Source organism: Ovis canadensis, chromosome 22, assembly GCF_042477335.2.
Source record: "Ovis canadensis isolate MfBH-ARS-UI-01 breed Bighorn chromosome 22, ARS-UI_OviCan_v2, whole genome shotgun sequence".
Taxonomy (NCBI): domain Eukaryota; kingdom Metazoa; phylum Chordata; class Mammalia; order Artiodactyla; family Bovidae; genus Ovis; species Ovis canadensis.
The window spans coordinates 28,441,087-28,468,738 of NC_091266.1; the positions used below are offsets into that span (position 1 = coordinate 28,441,087).

The following is a 27,652-nucleotide window of genomic DNA, read 5'->3' on the forward strand; positions in this document are numbered from 1 at the left end:
AGCCTTGTTACTAGAGATAGAACTATTTAGGAGAGAAATATGTATCTGGTAATACCCGTTTTCATTATGGTATTAATGTATCATTAAATTCCTTGTAAAATCAAGCAGTCTCATTAAAGAAGTGATCAGAGAGTCTTAAGACACAGAAAGGGAGGGCTGTAGCTATATAAATACTTAGCCAGAGTGTGTTTAATTTTGAGTGACTTTTAAAAAAAGTCGTTTGTCCACTTTTTTTTTTTTTTTAACTTTGAAGCCATATTATAGTTGCCTGCTTATCCCTTGCATAATTAGTTCAGGGTGTTAGGACACAAATAATTTGACTGTATTTAACAACTGAAGAAAAATGGTCGTTGTAAGTTATGAACCAGAGAACTTCCAAAGTGTCCAGTATGTTGTTATTTAGTTAGGGTGTGTCCAGCTGTTCTGCAAGGCTATGGACTGTAGCCCTCCAGGCTCCCCTGTCCATGGGATTTCCCAGGTGAGAATATTGGAGTGGGTTGCCATTGCCTTCTCCAGGGGATCTTCCTGACCCAGGGATTGAACCTGAGTCTTTTGCATTGGCAGGCAAATTCTTTACCACTGAGCCCCAAGGGGAGCCGGTCCAATATGATACTGCCGTGCTATTTGTAGCTCCCTTTCTAATCTATCCGGTGGCTATGGTACTTCCCTTTACAACCTTTTCTGTAGATATCACCTGTATTACTCCATAGATATTACTGGTGCACCTCCCTCCTCTTCCTGCACTCCACACACATGCTCACATACATGCCCTCTGAATTAAAAGGTATCCTGCACTCTCTGAAGTCTTCAGGGCTGGGGAATTCCTGGGTTCAGAAGAATTTTTTTGAAAGGGAAAAGTAATGGCTTTAAGGGTACTGCTGGTGTCCCAGGGTAGCAGCTTATTTTGGCATATTGTTTGGAAATTAATTTGCTTATATTTACTTGAATTGAGGAAGAGAGAGTAGAAAAAGATCAACAGAATATGAATAAGGAAGTGGGTGGAGCTGAGAAACCTCTGGAAATTTGGTGTTTTCTACATTTATTATGAGGATACCTTCTTGCACTTTAAAAATGTTAGACTGCTGAACCTTATATGAATAACTAGTTGTTGCTAAGTTGATATTTATAACTTGCCAACAGTTTATTTAGTAAGCAGTCAAGAAACGTTTTGAGGGGAATAATTATAATAGATGAATGTGCCTTTTAAAAATAGAAATTATTGAAATTTTACTAATTCAGCTTAATTGAAAAATCAGTCTGAAGTTTGAACCTAGTCATTAAAGAAAACTTTGTTTGTTTCAAATTAACTTGGTTTCGATCCTTTCTTTTTTTAAAGGAACAGTAAATTGAGAATTGTGAGTTCATCAAATCACACAGTTTAAAAGTAGCATTTTGCTGTATAAGGGTAATCTGTTGGTATTGCTTTTTTCCCCTATGTTGTAAAATAATAAAATCTCCCAAGACACATTGCCATCCTGATAAGCAAACACTGAAATTTCTGAGCTTCAGGACTAACATTTCTTTATATCAAGTAGGGTTAATTTTCAGTTATCTATAAGATCAAATGCATTGTAATTTTTTTGGTGTTAAACTTTTGTTTCAGAAACCCCGTCCTTCTTAGTCTCCCTTGAAAGTTGTGGTTTATATCACTTAAAGAAAACAGTTCAACTTGGGTTGGTGCCTTTTAGTTGGGGGAGGAAGGTTCACACCTTGAAAGGAGCCAACTTTTCACTTCTTAGTGGAAGGAGGTAGAGCACTGATTTTCTAACCCAGCATCCTAATAGGGAACTGTGAAAAAATGCACAAAAAAGAAAAGCAACTTCTTTTTACCTGGGAACAGGGCCTGAAATAGTCTCCTTTGTTAGACCCTAAATACAGCTGAAGCCTCTCATCTGGTGTGGCCCTAACAGGTAGTTTAGGTCAGTTTATTTTAAAAGTTAGTAAAGCAAAGTATAGTCAATCTAAGGGCTTCCCTGCTGACGCTGTTTTAACTTAAAACATATAAATGTACTTTGTTCACCAGTCTTCTGATGCAGAAACCTTTGCTCAGTATCTCAGGAAGCCGTTCAGTCTTTTGTAGGTTTTTTCTGTGTATCATAGATATTCCGTGTACTCACAAGACTGAAGGATCCCTGCTTTATATTAGGAGCACTGAATGTATTGCCAGGCGTCCCAGGTGGCGCTAATGGTAAAGAACCCCCCTGCCAGTGCAGGAGACATAAGAGACGAGGGTTCAATCCCTGGGTCAGAAAGATCCCCTGGAGGAGGGCGTGGCAACCCACTCGAGTATTCTTGGCTAGAGAATCCCATGGAAAGAGGAGCTGGGCAGGCTATAGGCCATAGGGTCTCAGAGTCAGACACTACTGAACCGACTTGGCACACACAATATGTTGCCAAACTATTTACTTTGGGGTTTGAAAGATAAATTTCATTGAGGTGTGGCCGAAAGTGTAGAAATTGCCATTGTCTCTGTATACATATCTGAAATGACCAAAGCAAGAAACTCAGATTTTATTCCTTCAGGTATCTTTGATTCTTCATCTACATATTAGACCATGTTTACTTTTACTACATCAGATCTTTTTCTCCAGAATGATGCAGAGAAATGACGAATCAAAATAATAATTCTGTCCTGTTTCCTGAGATTGTATGTTGGATTGGATCTAGTTTAGGAAAATATGTTTTCATTTATATCAGCTCTGTCCAGTAGAAATAAAATGTGAACCACATATGTAATTTTAATTTTTCTAATAGCTAATTAAAGATAAAAAGAGGTAAAATAAAATGTAATAGCATATTTTTTAATCCAGTATATCCAGAAACTTAACCATTTCAACATTTAATCAGTACGGACACTTAATGAGATATTTTACCTCTTTTTCATACTAAGTCTTTGAAAACTGTATTTTACACTTACTGGCACATTTCAAGTCCTCAACAGCCACATGGGGCAAATGCTTGTATTAGAGCAGATGTAAATGTTGCCTTCTTGTTCTGCCAAGATTTCTTAGATTCATTCTGCGTGCTGATTACTGTTTACTCCTACCATAGCAGTCCTCAACATGTGGTCCTCAGTGTCCCTGAAGATGTCCATGAGGTCAGCACTGCCTTTGTAATGATGGTGGGATGCTGTTTGTGTGGTCTTGTTCTCACTCCTCCTCTCTAGTGTACAGTGTAGTTTTCTGTGTGACAGATGATACTGCAACAAATTGAATGCAGAAACAAATAGAAAAATCGTTTTGCAAAAGGTAAACCGTGTCACTCTTCTCACTGATTTTTGTTTGTTGGGAAAATAGTTGTTGTCCGTAAGTGGATTTATTGGTGCTTAAACAGGAATGAGTACATACATATAATAATTTTTAAGGATGGAAAGAGGTCCTGAAACCAGAAAGTTTGAAAACCACTATGCTAAGGTATCTAGAATTTCCTTTGTGTTACTACCATTCATGCTTTTTGTTCTGTATTACCGATGACAGGTATTCCACGTAAGTGAATTTCCCAGCTAGCCAGGTGTTCTTGGACATTTTAGAATACCCGTTTATTTACTGCATGAAGCATTTTCTGAAAGATGTACATCCCTTCTCAAATAAAAGCTCCTGAACATGATTTACCATATGCTGGTGACTGGATCCTGCATGACAGCTTTGTATCACGAGCCTAACGAGATGGCTCTATGTAGAATCTATCTACCTGTGCATTTGTGTGTTATCTCTATAGTAAATAAAACTTCTGCCAATCTGACCTATATAATAGCTAGAATGCAGCATTAATTTTCACTTGATATGGTATAAAATGCTAACATTTCCAGCTGTTTGCGAAGCTGGTAGTTTAAAATATGTTTGCCTTTCAGTCGCTAAGTCATGTCCAACTCTTTGTGACCACATAGACTGCGGCATGCCAGGCTCCTCTGTGCTCCACCATCTCCAAGAGTTTGCTCAAGTTCATGTCCATTGAGTCAGTGATACTATCTAACCGTCTCATCTTCTGTCCCCCTCTTCTCCTCCTGCCGTCAATCTTTCCCAGCTTTGGGGTCTTTTCCGGTGAGTCAGCTCTTTACCTCAGGTGGCTGAAGAATTGGAGCTTCAGCATCAGCCCTTCCAATGAATATTCAGGGTTGATTTCCTTTAGGATTGACTGGTTTGATCTCCTTTCTGTCCAAGTGACTCTCAAGAGTTTCCTCCAGCACCACAATTCAAAAGGATCACTTCTTTAGCACTCAGCCTTCTTTATGGTCCAGCTCTCACATCCTTATATGACTACTGGAAAAACCTTAGCTTTGACTATATGGACCTTTGTCGGTAAAGGGATGTCCCTTTGAATATGCTGTCTAGGTTCATCATAGCTTTTCTTCCAAGGAGCAAGCATCTTTTAATTTCATAGCTGCAATCACTGTCTGCAGTGATTTTGGAGCCCAAGAAAATAAAATCTGTCGCTACTTCTGCTTTTTCTCCATCTATTTGCTGTGAAGTGATGGCACTGGATGCCATGATCTTAGCTTTTTAATGTTGAGTTTCAAGCCAGGTTTTTCACTGTCCTCTTTCACCCTCATCAAGAGGCTCTTTAGTTCCTCTTCACTTTCTGCCATTAGAGTGGTATCATCTGCATATGTGATGTTGCTGATATTTCTCCCGGCAATCTTGATTCCAGTTTGTGATTCATCCAACCTCACATTTCTCACGATGTACTCTGCATAGAAGTTAAATAAGCAGGGAGACAATATGCAGCCTTGGCGTACTCCTTTCCCAGTTTTGAGCCAGTTAGTTGTTCCATGTCTGGTTCTAACTGTTGCGTCTTGGCATGCATATATGTTTCTCAGGAGAAAGGTACGGTGGTCTCGTATTCCCATCTCTAAGAATTTTCCACTGTTGTGATCCACACAGTCAAAGGCTTTAGCATAAATGGTCAATGGATGTTAGGAATAATGAATTTTGTAAACAGTACAAAATAATGAATTGTGTATACAATTTAAAATATTTCACCTCAAAGATATATAGTGAGAGATATATATAGTGAGAAATATAGTGAGATATTTTGGTTTTAAAAACTATTTCATGATGGAACAGCTGCTGCTGCTAAGTCGCTTCAGTCGTGTCCGACTCCCTGCAACCCCGTAGACGGCAGCCCACCAGGCTCCGCCGTCCCTGGGATTCTCCAGGCAAGAACACTGGAGTGGGGCAGTGTTATTCTTTTAACTGCTGTTATTCCAGCAGTTATTCTTTTACCAAGGATTGGTTTAGGAAATGCCCTGTGGTTAGGGCTCAGCCACTTCCACTACAGGAGGCACTGGTTCAGTCCATCGTCAGGAAACTATGACCCCACACGCTGTGCAGTGTGACCAAAAAAAAAAGATTGGTTTAGAACGTGAATGAAAATGTTTTCTATTCTAAGGCAGCTTTTGGTGGAATAGTAGATGACCAAAGTAAATTTTATCAGAATTTTGAATATAAAAAGAACTTGGTATTCAGTGTAAAATATAAAAGCTATGATGGAAAACCATGAGTATCCTTCTTATTGACCTCTAATAGAAAAATATGATAAATCAGAAATTTAACTCAGATGTAGTCTGCTGCTGCTAAGTTGCGTCAGTCGTGTCCGACTTTGCGCAACCCCATAGACGGCAGCCCAACAGGCTCCCCTATCCCTGGGATTCTCCAGGCAAGAACACTGGAGTGGGTTGCCATTTCCTTCTCCAATGCATGAAAGTGAAAAGTGAAGTGGCTCAGTCGTGTCCGACTCTTCGCGACCCCATGGACTGCAGCCCACCAGGCTCCTCCATCCACGGGATTCTCCAGGCAAGAGTACTGGAGCGGGGTGCCATTGCCTTCTCCAAGCAGATGTAGTCTGTTCCTCAGTAAATGTTGGAAGTAGGAGCTCATGTATTAAAATTTAAAATAAGGTCAACAGGATTTAGTTATAGATTAACAGGGAAAAACAGGTATTCCATTTAATTTCATTCTATTTAATTTTTTGAAATTATGTTTAATTTCTTGAAACTATTATAATCTTACATATAATCTGTGTGATTGTATAGTCAAAAAGACCATTGAGGTCTATGTTAGCTGCTTGAAAGAAGTATGTTCTTTGATTAGTTTTGCAATTGCCACATAAAATTCAGCTGTTCGTTAAACTCATGGTCAGCCTCTACCTAGAGAGTCAAGTCTTATTTATTACACTGGGTGCATTTTGAGTTTTTCTCCTCAATGAATTCTCAGCGTCTCTTTCCCCCTGTGTTCCCTATTTGTACTTCTTCTTCCTCTGTAACAGCTGGTTGGGTATCCTCCTCCTATCTATTCTTCAACACATGCAGCCCACTGTTTGTAGGCTGGCCACATTCCAGAATGTCATCTCTAGTGTGGTACTTACTTAGGACTCATAGACAACAGTTGCTCATAGACAAAACTCCTTGGGGAACCAGATGTAATAACGGTGGTAGGTCCAATTCTTAGAAGACTTGTAATGTTCCCTAACCTTAAATTTACTCATGTCCTATTAGCACTCAATAGCATCTTGATTCTGTAGTTTTTAATCAGTTTACCATCAAACAACATGCGACCCTGCATTCTCATGGAAGTATTAGGCTATGGGAATGTTTCTCTTGTGCAAGCTAGTGTGGGGGCAACTGCTATTTTGAGAATTTGTTCTTATTTATCCGTAGTACACTGTCAACCTGTGAAATTGTCCATGATTTATTTCTTGTCATCTCAAGTGTGAAGTATCAAGGGTACAGTCATCTTAGAAGCAAGAGACTTATTAGACCAGGGATTTTTTTTTTTTCTCATGTTAAGCTTTTTTGATCACAAGGAACAGAAAATCAGGCCATATATGCCTCCTTTTGGAAAAGGGGGATTTATGGAAATAACATACATAGATAGAACCAGAAAGCAGGCAGGAACAGAGACCAGCTGCTCTCTGTGCGCCTGCTATTCTCTCATTCTTGGCTGCTTGCTCTTTTCCATATTCCTCCATCTGAAATCTGGAAAGACCTTCTCTGATTGACATATTAGGAAGCATCAGTGTCCTGTATGCCAGGCCACCTAATGTGTGGCCACCCGATCGACAGATGGCTGCCTTTTGGTTGAGTGCCTGTCCCTGCTCCAATCTGTGGCCTTTGCTGCACAAAGAATAGCAGTAATGCCCTGGGGTCAATAGACGCGAGCCCTGGATTTGGCAGCCGTGATAACACGCTCAGTGTATCTTCCCTCACATCTTTGTACCCTTCCATAAAGCTTCTGGACAGAGCAAATCCTACTCAGTGCTTTCACCTCCTGACTTCCCATGCGTTTGCCAAACTATTTCATACGGTTTCTGCCACGAGCAATGGCAGTTTCTCCCGAAAATCTGTTGTCTCCTTTGTCCCCAAGATTTCACAGCTGCACATGCTCGTAGGCGCACTTTAGACCTAGCCACTGTTCATTATTCAGCACTGCTGACCACTTTTTTCTTGATGATCCTTCCTTCATTTTTAACATATGATCTTCTCTTAGATTTCTTTTTTGGTCATTCATTCTTCATGTTCTTTGTAAGCTCATGTCATATTTGCCAGTGTTTCCATGGTTTTGCCCTTATTCTAGTTTTGCAGAGCAGTTGCTACATGACAGTAGCATGATCATAACCCTGTCAGCTAGAAAAATTACATTATTTTGGCACGAGACACATATTTTTGCCTAGTGACCATTGGTTCCTTTTCTAGTCATTCCACAAATACATTTATATAACCCAGTCTAGAATTTTCTTCAGTTCTTCAGTTCAGTTGCTCAGTCGTGTCCGACTCTTTGCAACCCCATGGACTGCAGCACACCAGGCCTCCCTGTCCATCAACATCTCCCAGAGTTTACTCAAACTCATGTCCCTTGAGTCAGTGATGCCATCTAACCATCTCATCCTCTGTCATCCTCTTCTCCTCCCGCTTTCAATCTTTCCCAGCATCAGGGTCTTTGCCAGTGAGTCAGTTCTTCCCATCAGGTGGCCTGAGTATTGAAGTTTCAGCTTTAGCATCAGTCCTTCCAATGAATATTCAGGACTGATTTCCTTTAGGATGGACTGGTTGGATCTTCTTGCAGTCCAAGGGACTCTCGAGTCTTCTCCAGCACCACAGTTCAAAAGCATCAATTCTTTGGTGCTCAGCTTTCTTTCTGGTCCTACTCTCACATCTATACATGACTACTGGAAAAACCATAGCTTTTACTAGATGGACCTTTGTGGTGAAGTAATGTCTCTGCTTTTTAATATGCTGTCTAGGTTGGTCATAACTTTTTTTCCAAGGAGTAAGCGTCTTTTAATTTCATGGCTGCAATCACCATCTGCAGTGATTTTGGAGCCCCCAAAATAAAGTCTGCCGCTGTTTCCATTGTTTCCACATCTACTTGCCATGAAGTGATGGGACCAGATGCCATGATCTTAGTTTTCTGAATGTTGAGTTTTAAGCCAAATTTTTCACTCTCCTCTTTAACTATCATCAAGAGGCTCTTTAGTTCTTCGCTTTCTGCCATAGGTGTGGTGTCATCTGCATAACTGAGGTTATTGATATTTCTCCCAGCAATCTTGATTCCAGCGTATGCTTCATCCAGCCTAGCGTTTCTCATGATGTACTCTGCATGTAAGTTAAATAAGCAGGGTGACAACATATGGCCTTGACATACTCCATTCCCGATTTGGAGCCAGTCTGTTGTTCCATGTCGAGTTCTAACAGTTGCTTCTTGACCTGCATACAGATTTCTCAGAGGCAGGTAAGGTGGTCTGGTATTGCCATCTCTTGAAGAATTTTCCACAGTTGTTGTGATCCACACAGTCAAAGGCTTTGGTATAGTCAGTAGTCTTTAATCATATGCCCTCTTCTTGATGGTGAGGTGGCAAAGTATTTTTCCTGAAATTTGAAATAAAGCAGTTTACATTGTTCATTTCATTTATTTTATGATTTATCGAAGGGTTCTCTGATTCTCATTATGACCTGAAATAACTCTTGCTATTTTGCCATACCTTTGGCTGTCATTCTTCATTTCCTTAACTCCTTTCTCAGTTTAGACTTATTTCTCCCAGTAAGTAGACGTGATGTATCTTTCTGGTATTGCTCCCCTACAGTCTATTCCCTACCTACTGACAGTGATTTTCCTAAGATACAGATATAATTATGTCACGCCCTTTTCACAAGTCCTCCACGACTGTTCCCTATCCCCTTCCAGGATTGGAAGGATTCATAGTATTGTCCCTGCCTATCTTTCCAATCTCACCTCACTGGACCATTCTCCCTTTCTGATTCTGTACTGCAACTAAACTGCTCTTTAAATCCTCTAAGATGCTCAATCTTAGGTAACATCAGTGACAGTTATCAATGAAAAAACCTTTGGTATATTAATTTATTGTAAACATTTACAGCTAAGTTAACAAAGTTCTGGGCTTCCCTCGTTGGTAAAGAACCCACCTGCCAATTCAGGAGATGTAAGTTCGATCCCTGAGTCGGGAAGATCCTCTGGAGAAGAAAATGGCAACACGCTCAGTATTCTTGCCTGAAAAATCCCATGGACAGAGGAGCCTGGTGGGCTGCAGTCCATGGGGTTGCGAAGAGTTGGACATGACTTAGTGACTAAACAACAACGACATGGCAAAGTTCCAAGGGGCCATCATTGACCTCATTTTATAGGCTGGCTACTTTTATCAACTCTCATGCATAAATGAAATATATGTATATCAAATTTGACATTCATTCCCATTATTATTTAAGATGTTTGATAGGACAAAACATACAAATAAACAAACTTAGCCCCAGAAGTTAATACAGGTCTTACATAAGTATCATAATATTTATAGCAAGGAATGATAATACTTTTTCAAATGTATGGGTTATTTTATTTTTCTAATCAGTTCTGTGAACTTGAGCATAATGTTTTAATTTATCAAAGTTATGCAAAGTATGTAATTTACTTAGACTTTTATAGAAAATGATTGCATATGACTCTTTTATTAATCTTTTTCTCCAATTTTGTCTCTCCTCCTTGGGAATCTCTATTATAAATCTGTTAGAGATTAGAACTGATAGTTGTTAAATGCTTTTGTTGATTCAGTCAGTTACTTGTGGGTTTTTAAATTATTATTTGAAGATTCCACAAGTGAGTCAAACAATGTTCTCTGGAATCTCTTATTATTAAGAAGGGGTAGAGGAAAGAGGAGGAAAATAAAATAAAATATTGAGCCTTTCCCAGATTGCTAGGATATCAGAGGGTTCCTTAAAGTACAGTTAGCTTTTCCACTTACGTTGATTTCCTCTGGTTAGGTGAGTTGCTCCCAAAGCTGTTAAATTTCATTCGGCACATATCTATAAAAGCAGAGAAGAGAATACCAGCTGCAAGGGTTGTGAAACCAGGCTGATATATGGAACACACTTACTGTCTCATGCTCAGCTCTTAATAAGTGATAGCTACTGTAGTAAGCAAGGTCATTCAGACTAGTTTGAATTCCCATTTTCCAGCTCTGTGAACTTTGGTATGGTACTTCAGTTTCCTCCTTTGTAAAATGGGGTGTAAATATATACCTCATAGAAATGTTGTATTAAAGCACCTATCATAATTAGTAGTATGCATCTGCTGCTGCTGCTGAGTCGCATCCGACTCTGTGCGACCCCACAGACGGCAGCCCACCAGGCTCCTCTGTCCTGGGGATTCTCCAGGCAAGAACACTGGAGTGGGTTGCCATTTCCTTCTACCAAGCAGTCAATACATGACTTGTTTTAAGTGTTGTTGTCACAAGAGTAATCATTTATGGAAAATCCAGTGTGGCATAGGCTCTGTACAAGACCCTTGTTGATACTGTCTGTGATTCTGAAACTTCAGGCATCTGTTAGAAGACGACTTTATTTCAGTTGTTTAACTTTTGTAGGCTGGATCATGTAGGCTAATCCTAACAGAAATACTGATTCAGACTTCATTGAGCCTAAATCTAGCCAAAAAGCAAACAAGCTAACAAACAACAACCAAAAAAAAAAAAAAAACGTATTCTGTGAGCAGCCAAAGATGGTGCATACACAGAGTTGCATACATGTCCTTTCCTTAGGGAAGCATTCTTCAAGTTCTCAGTTAGTGCCCATCACTAGTTGGCTTGTTAGTTGTTGCTTGTTAGCTGAATGACTTTAGGTGAATCTCAATGCTGTTTTCCTCATCTGTGAAATAAAGGGGTTAGATAGCTAATTTTTAAAAAGTCTCAAGTCTAGAAACTTTTAAATTCTGTATATCTGATTTTTTTCTGGGTTATTTTTTATACTAATCTCTTTAAAAGAAAAATAAATTTACTCTGAAGTATAAGCTCTGTGCACAGGAGTCACTGGATGTCAAGCTCTGTGATGAATAAGAAATTTCAAGTCCAACATGAAGGGCCAGTATATATTTTAAAAAAAATTATAATTTCAGTGGAATAAGTAAATCTCAAGCATAAATAAGAGGGATGGGTTTTTGTGGAAATAGTGGCCACCAGAAAATGCTTTGCAGAGAGGTTATGACAGAATGGGTCAGACTGCACTTACAAAGTTGTCCCAAATTTCAGTGTTTGGCAATTCTAAAGGTGCATTTACTGTTAGTTGTATAAGCCGCTGTTGGCTATCAGTGCCTCTGCTCCACATAGCGATTGGGGGACCTGAGCCCATGGATGCTCTCACATCTCGGCTCGGAGCCTCTGTGATTGTCACAGTGAAAGGAGAAAAAGGAGCTGGTGATTTACCACCAGCCTTAAATGCCTTAGTACTTTCTGGTCCACCAATGGCCAACACCACCTCCACGTGCAGCCTGTTAGAATTAGATAGTTTCATTTAGCTGTAAGAGAGTGGGTGATGTGGGAGAGTAAATATTTGGTGAGTGTATATTTTTGCTACATGGTACCTGAGCTAATTCTGAAAAGGTAAGTGAAAATCAGTCTGGTAAATGTAGAAGAAAATGAAAAAGAAACTCTCCTCTGAAGGCAAACAAATTAACGTATCTTCAGTGTAAAAAGGTGAATGTTAGGGAAGAATTTAACTACTGTGTTTGATTAAGCATCTGGAAACTGGAATATAGTGTAAGTTGTAAAGAGCTGAGAACTGAGAATAAGCCCTGAGCTAGCTTTATAACTGAGTATTGACCTGGTAATGTGATTTTATTTATAATTAAAGTGCACATTGATTATATATTATGAATTTTATAGGTATTATTTTGTGGAAGGTATGTTAATGGATAGATTTTATGCTATAGGCAGATTGCTCTGTTATTTGCACTTAAGTTGCTTAGCCCTGTTTTTTTTAATCCCCTTATACTGAAAGTCTAATCACATATTTAGAGCGAAATGAACTCTAAAGGGTTTATCTTTCTACTTGAGCTTTTAAAGTTGCATCAGAAGACAAGAAAGCGCATTGCTTTCCACACATTATCTCAGGTAAACCTCACAATAACCCTGTGAGAAAGGTGTTGTTATTATCCCTACTTCCAAACTCTGTCAACTTACAAGCCATTAGATGGCATGACTATTTTCATTTTATACTTAAAATAATTGGTCCTAGAAAAGGTAAGTCAATATTATATATATGTTTTATCTATCATGCATCTGTCATCAAACTAAAAATCTCTATTATAAATGTTTATGATTTTTGCAGTAAAATTAAATACACCTAGTAGGAATTATGCTGCAGTGTTAACTTTTCTGTTTTTAGGGTTTGGACAGAGGATTCAAAGGCCAGATTTCTGCTTTCAGCAGTGTTATTTCAACTGTTAACCAAAAGAAAGAAGCAACTGAAAACAGAAGTTCACCTACACATCTTGTTTTCCCTAACATCAAGAATGGTAAAGATTTAAAAATTTTAAAATAAATGTAATCACAATTATTAAAAGTGTACACAGTCTATATATCTTGGCTGAAAGCATATTAATGAAATATTGAATAAGTAGATTTTAACTTCTGGTTGCCGGGGGGAAGAATGGAGGAGAGAGATAGGTGGTTTGGAATGAACATGTACACACTGCTCCTTGGTAACCAATATGGACCTACTTATAGCACAGAGAACTCTGCTCAGTGTTATGTGGCAGCCTGGATAGGAGGGGATTTGAGGGGAGAATGGATACATGTGTCTGTATGGCTGAGTCCCTTTCATGTATACCTGAAACTATCACAATATTGTTAACTGGCTATGCTCCAACATAAAATTAAAAAAAATTTTTTTAAGTAGATTTTAATTATTCAGCATTGTTCTGCTAGGTCTGGTTAGTCAATACAATTTTAAAAAAAGCTCTATAAATATTTACAGAAAGGAGCAAAATCATTATATTTACGGAGAAGGCAATGGCAACCCACTCCAGTACTCTTGCCTGGAAAATCCCATGGATGGAGGAGCCGGGTAGGCTGCAGTCCATGGGGTCGCTAAGACACGACGCTAAGGCATGACTGAGCGACTTCACTTTCACTTTCACTTACCTAGAGTAAGAGAATGACACAAAAATTCATGAATAAGAAAGTTTGGTTAGGGAGCCTGACACAATAAAAATATATAAAAATTAAGTAGATTTCCTTTATTTGAGCACTAACCAATTAGAAGACTTGATGGAAAATATATGAAATATTTAGAAATAAACCAAAGGGAAAGTGCGCAAAACCTATACAAAGTATACCTGTAAAGTTTGATCAAAAGACTAAAAGAGGATTTTGATGGGAAATCTGAAATATCGTAGAGATGTCAGCTACACCAATTTGTTCTCTAACATTTGATGAATTTTTCAACAGTGTTTTTGGGAGAAAACTTAAGAAAATGATGCATGCTCTATTTGATCTATATGAATAAAGAAGAGGATATAAGAAAAAGTAGCGAAGGAGCCCATTCCTTTGTCGTAACATATATTATAAAGCTGCACCAGTGATACTACCGAGATAGTCAAATAGGTGGAAATGGATCAGTAAAACATATTGTATATACAGGATGCTAAATTACTTTAAAAAATAGATTTATGGAAACTTTCCAACTTTTGGAAAATAGTAACTTTAGATTTTTTAAAACTACAAACGTACTAGAAGAAAGCACAGGAAGTTGTTTTTATAGTAAACTTTTGGCACGATGACAACGCCAACAGCCATAAAACAAACAAACAAAATCAATGTTTGCAGGATAAGAAAATTTAAAACTTCTGTAGAAATTTTGTAAGATCATAAACTAAGATGTCATAGTCAGTGAAAAATAAATTCTTGTGTCATAGAGATCATTAATAGATTAGAAAAATGAACATTCCAGGAGGGGAAAAAAAAAAAAAGGTAAAGGGTATGAACAGACCAATCCAAAAAGGAAATATGAACAGTTAATACACATGTGAAAGGAGGCTCAGTCTCACTAGTATTAAAGAAGTACAGATTAAAACAAGAAGTTAACATCTCCCTACCTAGTGGCAGAGAAAAAAGGCATATGTATCTGTGGTCTTGTCTGTGGAGTGTGAAAATTGGCACTTTTATTGCTTAGAAGGCTTAGAAATTGATACAGCTTTTTTGGAGAGCAAATTATTTGACATATATTCAAATTTTAACATATTCATATACTTACTGACCCAGTATTCCATTTCTAGGAATTTATTCTAAGGAAATAATATGTGTTGAAAGATACATGGAAAGAATGTTTACAATAGATATATTTGAAAGCTATCTGAATAAACTGGTTGACTAAATTGTGATAATCCATATTATAAATACCATGCATCTATTAAGAGAAATATGACATGTATAAATTTTCTAGGAGAAATACAATACATTGTCAAATGAAAAATGCAAGTTACACATTAGTTGGTAGAGTATGACTCCAGTTTTTTTAAGTGTGGGTAATCCTTTTAGGCTTCTTTGAGCAGATACAGAGGTATGGAAGGATGACCACCAACCTGTCTGTGGTTTCCTCAGAAAAGTAGGATTGGCTGGATATTACTAATATGTTCTGTTTCTTTATATAACTCTATATATTTTTTAATCACAGAAATCATACATTACTTGCACAATTTTAAGCACCCCTTACCCTGTAATGAAACAAATCGGCAAAGGTTTAAATGTCCCTCACACCTGAACAAAACAAAACAAACCTCAAAATGTTTAAGGACCTTGTTCCTGGTAAACTGCCTGTGCCCATAAGCTACAGTCCATGGGGTCACAAAGAGTCAAACACAACTGAGCGACTGAGCTAAACTGAACTGATAAACTGCACATGGCAGAAATTATTCTTGGACATATTTTCTGTTGACACTCCAAGGGATTGCTAGACCTATTCTGCACTCTTACCAGTTAGTATTTATATTATCTCATTTATCAACCTTTGTCCCTGATAACTGCGTTCTTCTTTCATTTATATATATACACACAAACATTTCACCACCTCAGTCTTACTCTAAGGAGGCACCAGTGCTCATATGTCACAGTCCCACAACAAAACAAATGTATAATTGTGATTCCATTATAGATAAAATTATAGAAATTAAGAAAGTGAGCCTATTCGATGGGGGAGAGAAATTGAGAGAGATGATTTCTATTTTAGACCTTAGCTAAATAGTAACTGTAACTTATTTGAGTAATATTTATGATTTAGGGAAAACTTTCAAATGATTTTTTTTTGAGCATCATAGCAATCACATAAAATATATACTAAATTTGCTACGATGTAGTTTTCTGTTGATGCTTAACAAATTATCACAAACCTAAAGACTCAAAAGGGTACTTCCTTCATGACTCAACGGTAAAGAGTCTGCCTGCCAATGCAGGAGACCCAGCTTCAATCCCTGGGTCAGAAAGATGCCCTGGAGAAGAAAGTGGCAACCCACTCCAGGATTCTTGCCTGGGAAATCCCATGGACAGAGGAGCCTGGTGGGCTACAGTCCAGTCTATGGGGTCGCAAAAGAGTTGGACATGACTTAGCGACTAAACAACAATAACAATGACTTAAAAACACCACCACGTATTAGCTCACAGCTCTTTTAAGTCAGATCTTGGTGAGTGTGGCTGAGTTTTCTACTCACGGTCTCAGCGTGGAGGCTGGGCTGGATTCTGGGCAAGAATCCTCAGGTTGCTGGCAGAACTTATTTGCAGTTATAAGACTGAGGTCCCATCTCCTCGCTGACTGTCACCCAGGGCTGCCCTCAGCTCCCAGAGGCTGCTCACGGGCTCCCTGGCTGTCTCCCAGCCTTCTTTTTCAGGGCTGGCAGGAGGATCCCTTGTGTCAAATCCCGTTCATGCTTTCAGTGTCTCTGACTTTGTCTTCTGCAACCAATGGGAGAAAACCCTCTGCTTGTAAAGGTCTCATGTTATAAGGTTTTGCCTTCCTGGATGAATCTCCCTGGATTAGGAAAAGACAGAGGAACCAGAGATCAAATTGCCAGCATCTGTTGGATCATAGGAAAAAGCAAGGGAATTCAAAAAAATCATCTAGTCCTGCTTCATTGATTACACTAAAGCCTTTGACTGTGTGGATCACAACAAACTGGAAAAGTCTCAAAGAGATAGGAATACCAAACCACCTTACCTGTTTCCTGAGAAGCCTGTATGCAGGACAAGATGCAACAGTTAGAACCAGACATGAAGCAATGGACTGGTTCTAAATGGGGAAAGGAGTACATCAAGGCCATATATTGTCACCCTGATAATATAACTTATATGCAGAGTGCATCGTGTGAAATGCTGGGCTAGATTAATCACAAGCTGGAATCAAGATTGTCGGGAGAAATATCAACAACATCGCATATGTAGATGATACCATTTTAATGGTAGAGAGTGAAGAAAAACTAAAGAGCCTCTTGATGAAAGCGAATGAGGAGAGTGAAAAATCTGGTTTAAAACTCAACATTCAAAATGCTAAGATCACGGCATCTGGTCCCATCACCTCATGGCAAATAGAAGGGGAAAAAGTGGAAATAATGACAGATTTTATATTCTTGGGCTCCCAAAATCACTGCAGTTGGTGGTTGCAGCCGTGAAATTAAAAGACACTTGCTCTGTGGAAGAAATGCTATGACAAACCTAGACAGTGTATTAAAAAGCAGAGACGTCACTTTGCCAACAAAGGTCTGTATTGTCAAAGCTGTGGTTTTTCCAGTAGTCATCTATGGATGTGAGAGTTGGACCCTAAAGAAGGCTGAGCACTGAAGAATTGATGCTTTTGAACTGTGGTGCTGGAAAAGACTCTTGAGCATCTCTTGGACAGCAGGGAGATCAAACCAGTCCATCCTACAGGAAATCAACTTTGAATATTCACTGAAGGACTTCTGCTGAACCTGAAGCTCCAAGTCTTTGGCCACCTGAGGGGCAACAGAGCATCAGATGGTTGGATGACATCACTGACTCAATGGACGTTAAGTTTGAGCAAACTCCAGGAGATAGTGAAGGACAGGAAAGCCTGGTGTGCTGTACTTCTTGGGGTCGCAGAGTCAAACATGACTTAGTGACTGAACAACAACACAGTTAGTAATCTTAATTAGGTCTGCACACTCCCTTTGGTCATGAAATGTGATCCACCAGGTGGCTGAGAATCCTGAGGCCCTCTTAAATCTCTGCTTATAACATACATTTAATAAGTAAAAACAGGAGCTCAGACAGGGTAAGTGACTTGGCCATGGTCAGGCTGCTAAGTGACAGACCTACAGTTCGATCCCACATTTTCTGACAACAAAACTCTTGTTCTGACAGATAGAGGAAACTCCTGATTGACTTGTTTCTCTTGTCTGATTAATCATATGACATTAATCACACAACTCTAATTACATCATCTCTAATACTCCCTAAAGCTTCCAAAATTAAATACAAATTTTTTACCTTGACACGCAAGGATGTTCATAATATGACAGCTTTTCAATGTGATCTCCCTCCTTTCTCCTCTATACAACTTACATTTCATCTGCTCTCCTGGATGCCTCATACCTGCTCACTGCAGAGTTTTTGCAGTTTGTTCCCGCTGCCTTGGAATGCACTCTTCCCTCCTCTCCAGCTGGCAGATCCTGTCTGTTCTTCAGTGCTACCTTTTTACTGAACCCTTGCTAATTCTCCCTAACTGTTGTCATTCTTCCCTTCTTACAATATAGGTGTTTCTTTTTTCTTACCTATTTTAGTCTCAATCTTGCGTAGTATCATTTGTGTACTTTAATCTCCTAGACTGTATGTTTCATGAGGGAATAAATACCTTTGTAACCCCTGCAGAGCCTAAGGGCAGTTCCCTTGTCCATCAGGGGGTCTTAGCAAGTATTTATTGCATGGAGTGAAACAAGAGACAGCTTGGGATGGGAAAGTGGGTGCACTCAAGCAGTAACAACAGGAGCCACGCCAGCAGCTTTACTGCGTGCCTCTTGCATGTTGGACGCAGTTCTCAGCACTGAACATACACAGACACATGTAGGTCCTGCAGCAGCCTCTTGTGTATCAGTCAGTCAGTCACGTCTGACTGTTTGCGACCCCATGGACTGTAGCCCACCAGGCTCTTCTGTTCTTGGAATTCTCTAGGCAAGAATACTGGAGTGGGTAGACATTCCCTTCTCCAGGGGATCTTCCTGACCCAGGGATCGAACCCAGGTCTTCTGCACTGTCAGCAGGTTTTTTACCATCCGAGCCTCCAGCCTAAGATTGGAATTATTTTCCCAGGCCAAGGGTAGGGAAACTTAAGCCACAGGGAGTTGTAAGTGCCTTGCCCTGTGTGAATTTTTATAACTAATGAAAGAGACAGAAAAGGAAAAGTGAGTTTAAAAGGAGAGTTGGTAAAAGGAAATAAGCCCTGAAGGAAGTCAAAGAACCAGGTTGTGCCCTGACTTGAAAATTCAAGGGAAAAGAGAATTTGAAGGAGAGGATTTAGTCAGTGGTGCCACTGTTGAGAGAGCACAAGATGAGTGAGTGCTGAGGCAGAGCTAAGGATTTGTTGGTCAGTGTGCTTTTTGGTGACTCTGAGAACCATTTCAGTAGGATAGTTAGCAGGAGAATTCAGGTTGTAAAAAATTAAGGTATAGGTTAACAGTAAGGTATAGGTTAACAGTAAGGAGGCTTCCCTGGTGGCTCAGACGGTAAAGCATCTGCCTACAATGTGGGAGACCCGGGTTCGATCCCTGGGTTGGGAAGATCCTCTAGAGAAGGAAATGGCAACCCACTCCAGTACTCTTGCCTGGAAAATCCCATGGATGGAGGAGCCTGGTAGGCTACAATCTGTGGGGTCGCAAAGAGTCGGACGTGACTGAGCAACTTCACTTCACCTCTAACAGTAAGGATCTAGGGGCAGTGTAGACAGCCTTTAGAGTAGCTTGAACTGAAACGAAGAAAGAACAGTGGAATCTTGCAGGATAGTGTGATCAAACAAAAAGATGTGAGGCAGGGAGAGGGTGAAGTTTCAGTAGAAACGCAAGCTAATAAAATGCACAGAGAACAGAGCAGTGGTGAAAGGATAGGCTCGAGGAAGAGGCAGAAGGTTTCAGGGGTTGGCTCCAGCAAGGAGAGAAGGGCACTTCTTGCTCAGACTGTGGACTTGAAGGAAGGGAGGAGGTAGGAGAAGCAAGCAGGAAACTCGCTCGCTCTTGCCCTGAATTCAGTCATCTTCTTGGAAAACGTGTTAGTCTTCTAAGGCTGCTGTAACAAAGCACCACATACATGGTGGCTTACAGCAACAGAAATTCATTCTCTCCTGGTTCTGGGGGCTAGGGGTCTAAAACCCAAGTGTTGGCTGCACTGGTTCATTTTGAAGGTTCTGAGGAAGAAACTGTCCCGCGCCTCTCTCGTACCTTCTGCCGCTTGTCAGCAATTCTTGATACGCCTTGACTTGCACGTGTCTTCGTGCTGACCTCTGCCTCTGTCTTCACGTGGCCTTCTCCCCTGTGTATCTTTCTGTGCCCGGGTTTCTCTCTTCTTGCAAAGGCATCAGTCACTGGATTAGGGCCCACCCCAATCAAATACGACCTCATCTTAATTGGATTATATCTGCAAAGACCTTATTTCCAAACAAAGTCACATTAACAGCTCCCGGGGGGTTAGGACCTCACCATATCTATTTGGCAGACACAGTTCAGCCCACAACAGAGGGTTAGGAACCTTATAAGCACTGAATTACCTGCTAAGGAGAATGACAGGGAGTCAAAAAGAAGCAACGCATAGCCATGACTTTCTTTGGACTGTTTGTTCAAATTCCTTTGCTTTTGATTCCCACCGATTCCTCTATTCTTTCTATACCACTACTATCTTGACCTCTGAACCCCGCTTGCCAGCTTGGTGCCCACACCTGCCTGCCTCCTCCCTGGGTGCATGTATTGATTCGGAATATGGTCCACATATCTGGGCTCCCACCACTTGGCCCTCTCGTCTGTTCCGTTCTCGTGGAATCTGCACTCAGCCCCACCCTGATCTTGGAGTGTATATATATCTTGATGTATATATCACTCTGCGGGAATAGACCTCTTAGCGGACTTCCTTTTCTGTGTTGGAACTGCTGGCGCTGACTTCTCGTAACCGTTCTGTCTGGGTGCCGCTTGAATTCAGGCATGACATGAAGTTCATATGTCAGGGCTGCTGCAAAAGAACTCTTTTATTGAGTGGGAAGTTAGACCAAGTCTTCCAAATGTAAGCATGTTTATAATTCCTTGATCTTTTGCAAAGCCTCTCTTGCCAATAAGATTGTTTCCTCAAAGATGCCTCATTCTTGGCAGTTATTCCAGTTTCCTCTCTCTCGCGGGACCCATGCTGGGTATTCTCTTAACAGCTTGTCTCCCCGTCTGATCTTCAAGTGGTATTAGAGAAGCTGCAAAAGCCCAGCGTGGGTTTACCTAACAGCCCAGGGATGCCTCGCTTCCCTGCGGATCACGTGACTCGGTATGCCTTTCGAGTTGGCTGTCCTTTTAAAGATCAGAGCAGTGTGGGAGTTTTACCTACTATAACAGCTGCCGGGGATGATACATCTTCAGAGAAACAATATAAGTGGCAAGTAACGGGGGACAGGGTGAGCGCTACGTCCTCTCTTACTCTTTTGTACCTTCTTTTCTATGGTGATTATGCGCCTGTCAGATTATTTTAAGACATCTTTAAACAGCACAGGCCATCTCTGAAAGAGGGGAAGTAATTCCTCTCCATGCCTTTTCAAGTGCCTTTGCACTCTCGGTTATTTCAGGAAAAGTTGATATGAACCCTGACGGCGCCCAGGGGCGCTGGGCCTCTCCCCACTCAGTCCGCTTTCTGAGTTGGCTCTAGATGAGCCATGAGGTGCCACAGTGAACTGTGTGGTCTTTACCTGGAGAAGTGTGTCCCATGGTCCGTGCTGCTCCAGGAGCCCAGGGAAGGACAGAGTGGTCTCAGCTCAGAGGGTGCTGGGTCTGTGAGTGGTGGGGTGCTGTGAGCTGTGTGCAGGTGGGTGCCACAGAGTTTTCACAGCCTCTCCCGGAGCAGTTTTAGAGGCAGACAGGGAAACGCACTGTGAGAAGAAACCCAGCACAGGACTTGGCATCTGGGGAGAGAAAAGGGCTCACAATAGCTGCTGTAAGATTTCTGCCTTAAAAAAAGTATCTCCAAGTACTTCCCTGGTGGCTCAGACAGCAAAGCGTCTGCCTCCAATGCAGGAAACCCAGGTTCAATTCCTGGGTCGGGAGGATCCCCTGGAGAAGGAAATGGCAACCCACTCCAGTACTCTTGCCTGGAAAATCCCTTGAATGGAGGATCCTGGTGGACAGAGGATCCTGGTAGGGTACAGTCCATGGGGTCGCAAAGAGTTGGACATGACTGAGCGACTTCGCTTTCACTTTCAGGGGCTCAGGTGACCGCATCTCCAGGATTCCTGGGAGAATGAATTGATTTGGGGCTAAATCTCCAAGATCCTTTTCTAGGTCAGAGTGACTCACCTTGGACCTACTTTTTCTTAACCACGCCTGTGGGAGCGATTTATCTGTCAAGAACTTAAGAGTACCTTGCTGCACTGAATTATTGATTCATCTGTCTCTTGACCAGTCTGTAAACTCTTTAAGCTTTTTTTTTGTGGGGAGAGGGAAAGGGCTCATCTAATTTTTAAAATTATAATTAATTTTTTGAATGGCCAGCACACTTATGTGTTTCAAAAATCAAAATTATAAAGATAGGTGTGTTTTAGATGTCTCACTTTCACTTTTGTATTCTTGCCTGTGTTTTTATGCAAATGATAGCCAATATAAATATACATGCCGATTTTCCACTTTATCTCAAAAAGTAACTGCCTACATATTACCTAGCACTTGTTATTTCTGTTGTTGTTAATGTATCCTGGATATCTTCCTGTATCAGTGCATAAAGAGCTGCCTTACTCTTTTTTTATGTTCCTTTATATTGGACTTACCAAGACGCTATTAGAATCAATGAATTGTTTATTTTGTCTCTTGCGTGAATGGCTCTGAACATGTACTGCTTGTTCCCCTGCGGCTTATCTGTAGGATATTCTTAGAAGTGACATTGTTGGGTTCAGGAGTAAACTCATTTACAGTTTCTGTATATCCCCAGGATCCAGTGTCCATGGTACTCAGAGTCTTTACTCAACAAATAATTTGAGGAAATATGTGCGAAGAACTTTTTCTGGGTTTCTGGCCAGTTCATCCTGAAATCTGTCTCAGCTACAGTTCTCTAATGTATGTCCAGGGTAAGACATTTATGCTATTAGAGGTAACCTTGTATAAAAAGAGCTTTTGAGTATTTTACAAGCAGCCTGGGTGGCTCAAATGGTAAAGCATCTGCCCACAATGAAGGAGACCCGGGTTCGATCCCTGGGTTGGGAAGATCCTCTGGAGAAGGAAATGGCAACCCACTCCAATACTCTTGCCTGGAAAATCCCATGGATGGAGGAGCGTGGTAGGCTACAGTCGATGGGGTCGCAAAGAGTCGGACATGACTGAGCAACTTCACTTTTGAATATTTTTATGACTAGACCCAAAAAAAGAACGTTTTATGTATGCTTCTGCTGAAGCTTTACAAACACACACACTGTTGAACTTAGTAAGAAAGTGCATCTCCGAACACCAATGAATATGTCACTTTTATTTGGCTCTGATGACTCTCTGAGTCAGAGTGGGTTCTTTTCCCCGTCTTTCTTCTTTTCTCTCTCCTGCCTTCAATTTTATTTTCTGCCAAATGTTCAGAAAAGTCATCCTATAGACAAAGATGTAAACACCACCTGTTATGACTAACTCACTCTGGTCTCTCCCTGTTTCCACGGCTTGCCACTACTGAAGTAGTCAGAAGCAGTGCAGAGTACTGAACCAGTAGAGGGAGCCTTCAAGTTGCAACTCACTTATTACCTGCCCAGCACTCGCACGTGGTCAATTAGGATATTAAGTATGAACTGTGTCTTTGAGTTTGCTATTGCTGTGCTTGGCCGTTCAGTTGTGTCCAACTTTTTGCGACACCGTGGACCGTAGCCTGCCAGACTTCTCTGTGCATGAGGATTCTCCAAGCAAGAATACTGGAGTGGATTGCCATGTTCTTCTCCAGGGGATCTTCCTGACCCAGGAATCGAACCAGGGTTTCGTGCATTGCAGGCGGATGCTTTACCAGATGAGCTACCAGGCAATGACTTGTCATTTGGGACCTTAGACATTAAACCTAGACCTGATGGCCCTTCATTAGCTCGTCTATAGACTGAGGAAATGGGGCATTATGAGTGGCAGAATATCTGCTACACCTGAGGTTTTTTATTTAAAGGGTTAGTTTTCCAACATACTGATCTTGTTTGATCCTTGTTGAGTTTTGTTTTTGACATTTCATGGTTTACTAGCTCCTGCTGCTGCTGCTGCTGCTAAGTCGCTTCAGTCGTGTCTGACTCTGTGCGACCCCATAGACGGCAACCCATCAGGCTCCCCCGTCCCTGGGATTCTCCAGGCAAGAACACTGGAGTGGGTTGCCATTTCCTTCTCCAATGCATGAAAGTGAAAAGTGAAAGTGAAGTCGCTCAGTCGTGTCCGACCCTCAGCGACCCCATGGACTGCAGCTTTCCAGGCTCCTCCGTCCATGGGATTTTCCAGGCAAGAGTACTGGAGTGGGGTGCCATTGCCTTCTCCATACTTCCATGTAAATTTAGGCTTCATTTTTGCCACTTGTCTTTATACATGATAGAAAGATTGGCTTTATTCTGTAATGTCATACAGCGTCACTTCTGCCACATTTTTCATCAGCAGGGAGCCCCTAAGTCTGGGCTATATTCAAAGGGAGAATTAGACTCCATCCTTTGATGGGAGGAATATCAAAGAATTTATGGACCTATTTTAGAACTACCACATCATGTGAACATAAGGTGTATATCCGGGGGGCGGGGGGGACAGGTCTTTCGAGGCTTATTTCAGAACTTTCTCCTTTACCCTGTTGTAAGACAGAAACTTATAACTAAAATCAGGTGTTTAGATGACATATGAATGTTAAATTTCCAAGCTCCTTCCATTTTTTCTTTTATAGGTCATTACATTATGTTCTATAATAGAGAATTTTTACCTTTTCAGTTGGTTTATAAGTCCTATCCATTTTGTTCTTAAAAGTTTTAGAGATGGGAATTAGAAATTATTGAACCAGTGCTTTTCAAACCTTTTTTTTTCTTTAATTTTCAGAGTAAACACCTTTTGAAAAACAATCTTTCTTAGAGCATCAGTGTATTAAGCTGAGAAAAGCTTAGTTTCCCTGAGTGGACACAGCACCATTCCCCTGAGGTGGCCCTTGGAGTTCTTCTTAGGATCCTTGGGAATGATCAGCTTAGGCCATCTCTTTCATTTTATAAGATCACACCCAAGACCCAAGGAGTTTGAATGATTTGTCTAAGGTTATGAAAGTTAGTAACCCAGCCAGCAACAGAACCTCGGCTTTTGTTTCCAAGACTGGTGCTTTTTCCATTACTTATTACTTACTTAATTGCAAATTATTTGGGATAATTTAGGGTATAGCATTTTGCATCAGTGTGTCACCAGCAGCACACCGGTACATCATTGTTTGCTTTCCTGCAACAGGGGGATAAGGATCGGAGACCCGGCTCTCTTGTTGAATGCCTAACCTGCATAGAGACTCCTGTTGCTTTCGATGCTGTTCTTGTTACCTGTGCTGACTGACTAGAAGCTACCTTCAGTCTCCTAACCATGTGGCCAGTTTACAGTGTCAGTCATCACCTCGGTGATGGGGCTGTGGAAAGCTACGTATTACTGGTCTCCAGCCAGAGTCAGCCCATGATAGCTTCTTCAAAACAGTGAGCTGGTAAATTTTGGCTAATAATCTCATGCCCTTATATGTGGTTATATTATGATCCTCACATTTTTAAAAATACACTACCAACCCCCACCATAACCCTTACTCTTCTCACATGGCATCAAGTATTTTACTTAATGTTTCTAAGCAACCAACTAAAATTGGCAACGGTATATTAAAAGAAAGGGAAAATGATTACTGCTTATCAGTTTAGCACAGTGTTCCCATGTATTGGCTGAACGAAACCTAAAGGACAGGTTCACTGATAAGTGTATATTGTGACTTTTTCCTGTGTATTATGATATCCTGTATTGCAGAGAAAGCTGTAGATGATAGAACAAGATTTGCTGTTCTATTTATAATATCAGTTTGAGATTTAATTAATCCTTCTTCACCACCATTATTGATTTTCTCTTTTGAGTTAGGTTTTAATAACCATCTGCGAGAGCAGGCTGGAAGCCTGTCTCTGGAAACAATGCCTTGATATTCAGGGACATGAGAGCAGCTGTGAGCTGTTATCCTTCCTTTCCTAATAGCTGAATGTCACATCCTGTAGTTTGGCTTTCATTCACTAATGTGAGCAAAGGACTCTGCCTTTCTTTGTGACTCAAGTCCCATTAACATAGTACGTTAGCATTCTGCACTACTCTTCAGCCCAAGTTACCTTCCAAACTAAAAATAAATTCCATCTGGGCCTCTGGTTCTAACCTCATCCTCTAATCCTCTCGGCTTTGGCATTACGATTTCTCTTATGTAAGAATCTCCCCACTCTCAATCTTTGCCAAAATCCAGTTCTCTTACTAACTAAAATTTCTCTCTTCCACCTCAGCGTGATATTAATAAAAATGAGTGGGTATAAAAATGTGTATATATGCTCTGTGAGTGAATAAGTTAATTTATATGTGAATGAGCCTGTTTGTATCTAATAGTGGGTGTTTATAGCCAGGTTGAGAAAGGTATGTGGGAAGGGATAGGAAAGGGTAAGCCTGGTGAAGAGGAAGAGAAACTGTAGAGGAGCCTCAAAAAGTAATAATAAAACGAGACTGGTGTTGGAGAGAGGTTCTTTTCTGCAGCTTTCTTTCCCTTTAATAATGATTGCCAAACATAACACCTAACAAATCATTTACAGAGCTATCTAATTTTACTAACTGATGAACTTCTGTCTGATTTGTGCTTAAAGTACAAATTGTTAGAAATTAGATATTTCCATATTTAATAAAGGGTATAAAACTAAATTGTAGAATTGAATTAAAGAAGGTTAATCATCTGTTTTATTCACTATATTATCACTGTCTTTGTTCTCTCCAAATCACTGAACTGTGTTCCTCAATGTGATCCTCAGACTTGCGTGTTAGAAATGCAGATTCTTGGGCCCTACCCCAGGCCTACTGAATCACAAACTGTGAGGGGGCCCAGTAATTTTTGTTTTAGTTCAATGGGGTCTTCAGGTGATTCTGATGTACAGTAAAGTTCAAAAATTATTCCTCTTGAGTATAAGAAATAGCAGTTCTGTGCTGTCTTCTAATGTGAAAAGTTTATTTTAAAAGATATTCTAAATTTGAAGTCAGTGAGATATCGAAAGATAATGCTTGATTGGGAGAGTGAATAAGGAAGGAAGGAAGGAAGAACCTTACAGCTATGTTACTGCTGTGATGATTGTGTTCTCTTAGTTGAAATATATTCTGACTACATTACAGTAATGGAATTACATTTCATTATTGTAGAATTTAGAATCTACAGAATATTAATCTATTGGTTTGTAAGTATTAATGCTTAACAAAATATAGTAACCAAAGTAAAATGCTTAGTAGGTGGATTCAGCAGCAGAATGGAAGGGACAGGAATTAATGAGCTGGAATATAATGAAGTCGCTCAGTCGTGTCTGACTCTTTGCGACCCCATGAACTGTAGCCCGCCAGGCTCCTCCATCCATGGGATTTTCCAGGCAAGAGTGCTGGAGTGGATTGCCATTTCCTTCTCCAGAGGATCTTCCCAACCCAGGAATCGAACCCGGGTCTCCGGCATTGCAGGCAGACGCTTTACCGTCTGAGCCACCAGGGAAGCCCAATATAGAACAGTGGAAATCACCCCAGTCTGAACAATAAAGAGAAAATAGATTGGATAGAAAAAAATGAATCGTCTCAGAGACCTGTGGGACTGTAACAAAAGATAGTACATTCTTGTCATTGGAGTCTTAGGAGAGAAAGAAGAGGGTAGGCTGAAAAAGTACTCAAAAAATAGTTGAGAACTTCCCACACTTGGCAAGAGACATGAACCTCTAGGTTCAGGAAGCTGAGCAAATCTCATACAGGGTAAGCCCAAAGAGCTCCTCATCAAGTCATAGCATAATTAGACTTCTAAAAACTAAAGACAACAGCAACAAAATATTAGAAAGTGGCCATAGAAACATGATACCTATAACTGATAGGGGGAAATCTTTCAAATAACAACTTCTTATCAGTAACCATAGAGGCCAGAAGGAAGTGGCTGAGAGAAC

At 40.4% G+C, this 27,652-nt stretch overlaps 1 protein-coding gene across 1 annotated transcript in view; it reads left to right on the plus strand.

The window, feature by feature from the left end:
* The window catches only part of HECTD2 (HECT domain E3 ubiquitin protein ligase 2), a 72,629-nt gene that overhangs the window by 6,045 nt on the left and 38,932 nt on the right, over nucleotides 1-27,652 (plus strand). Inside the window, exon 2 of the mRNA XM_069568000.1 lies at nucleotides 12,665-12,794. Within this exon, the coding sequence (XP_069424101.1) occupies nucleotides 12,665-12,794 (130 nt within the window). The remainder of the gene's footprint in view (nucleotides 1-12,664; nucleotides 12,795-27,652) is intronic.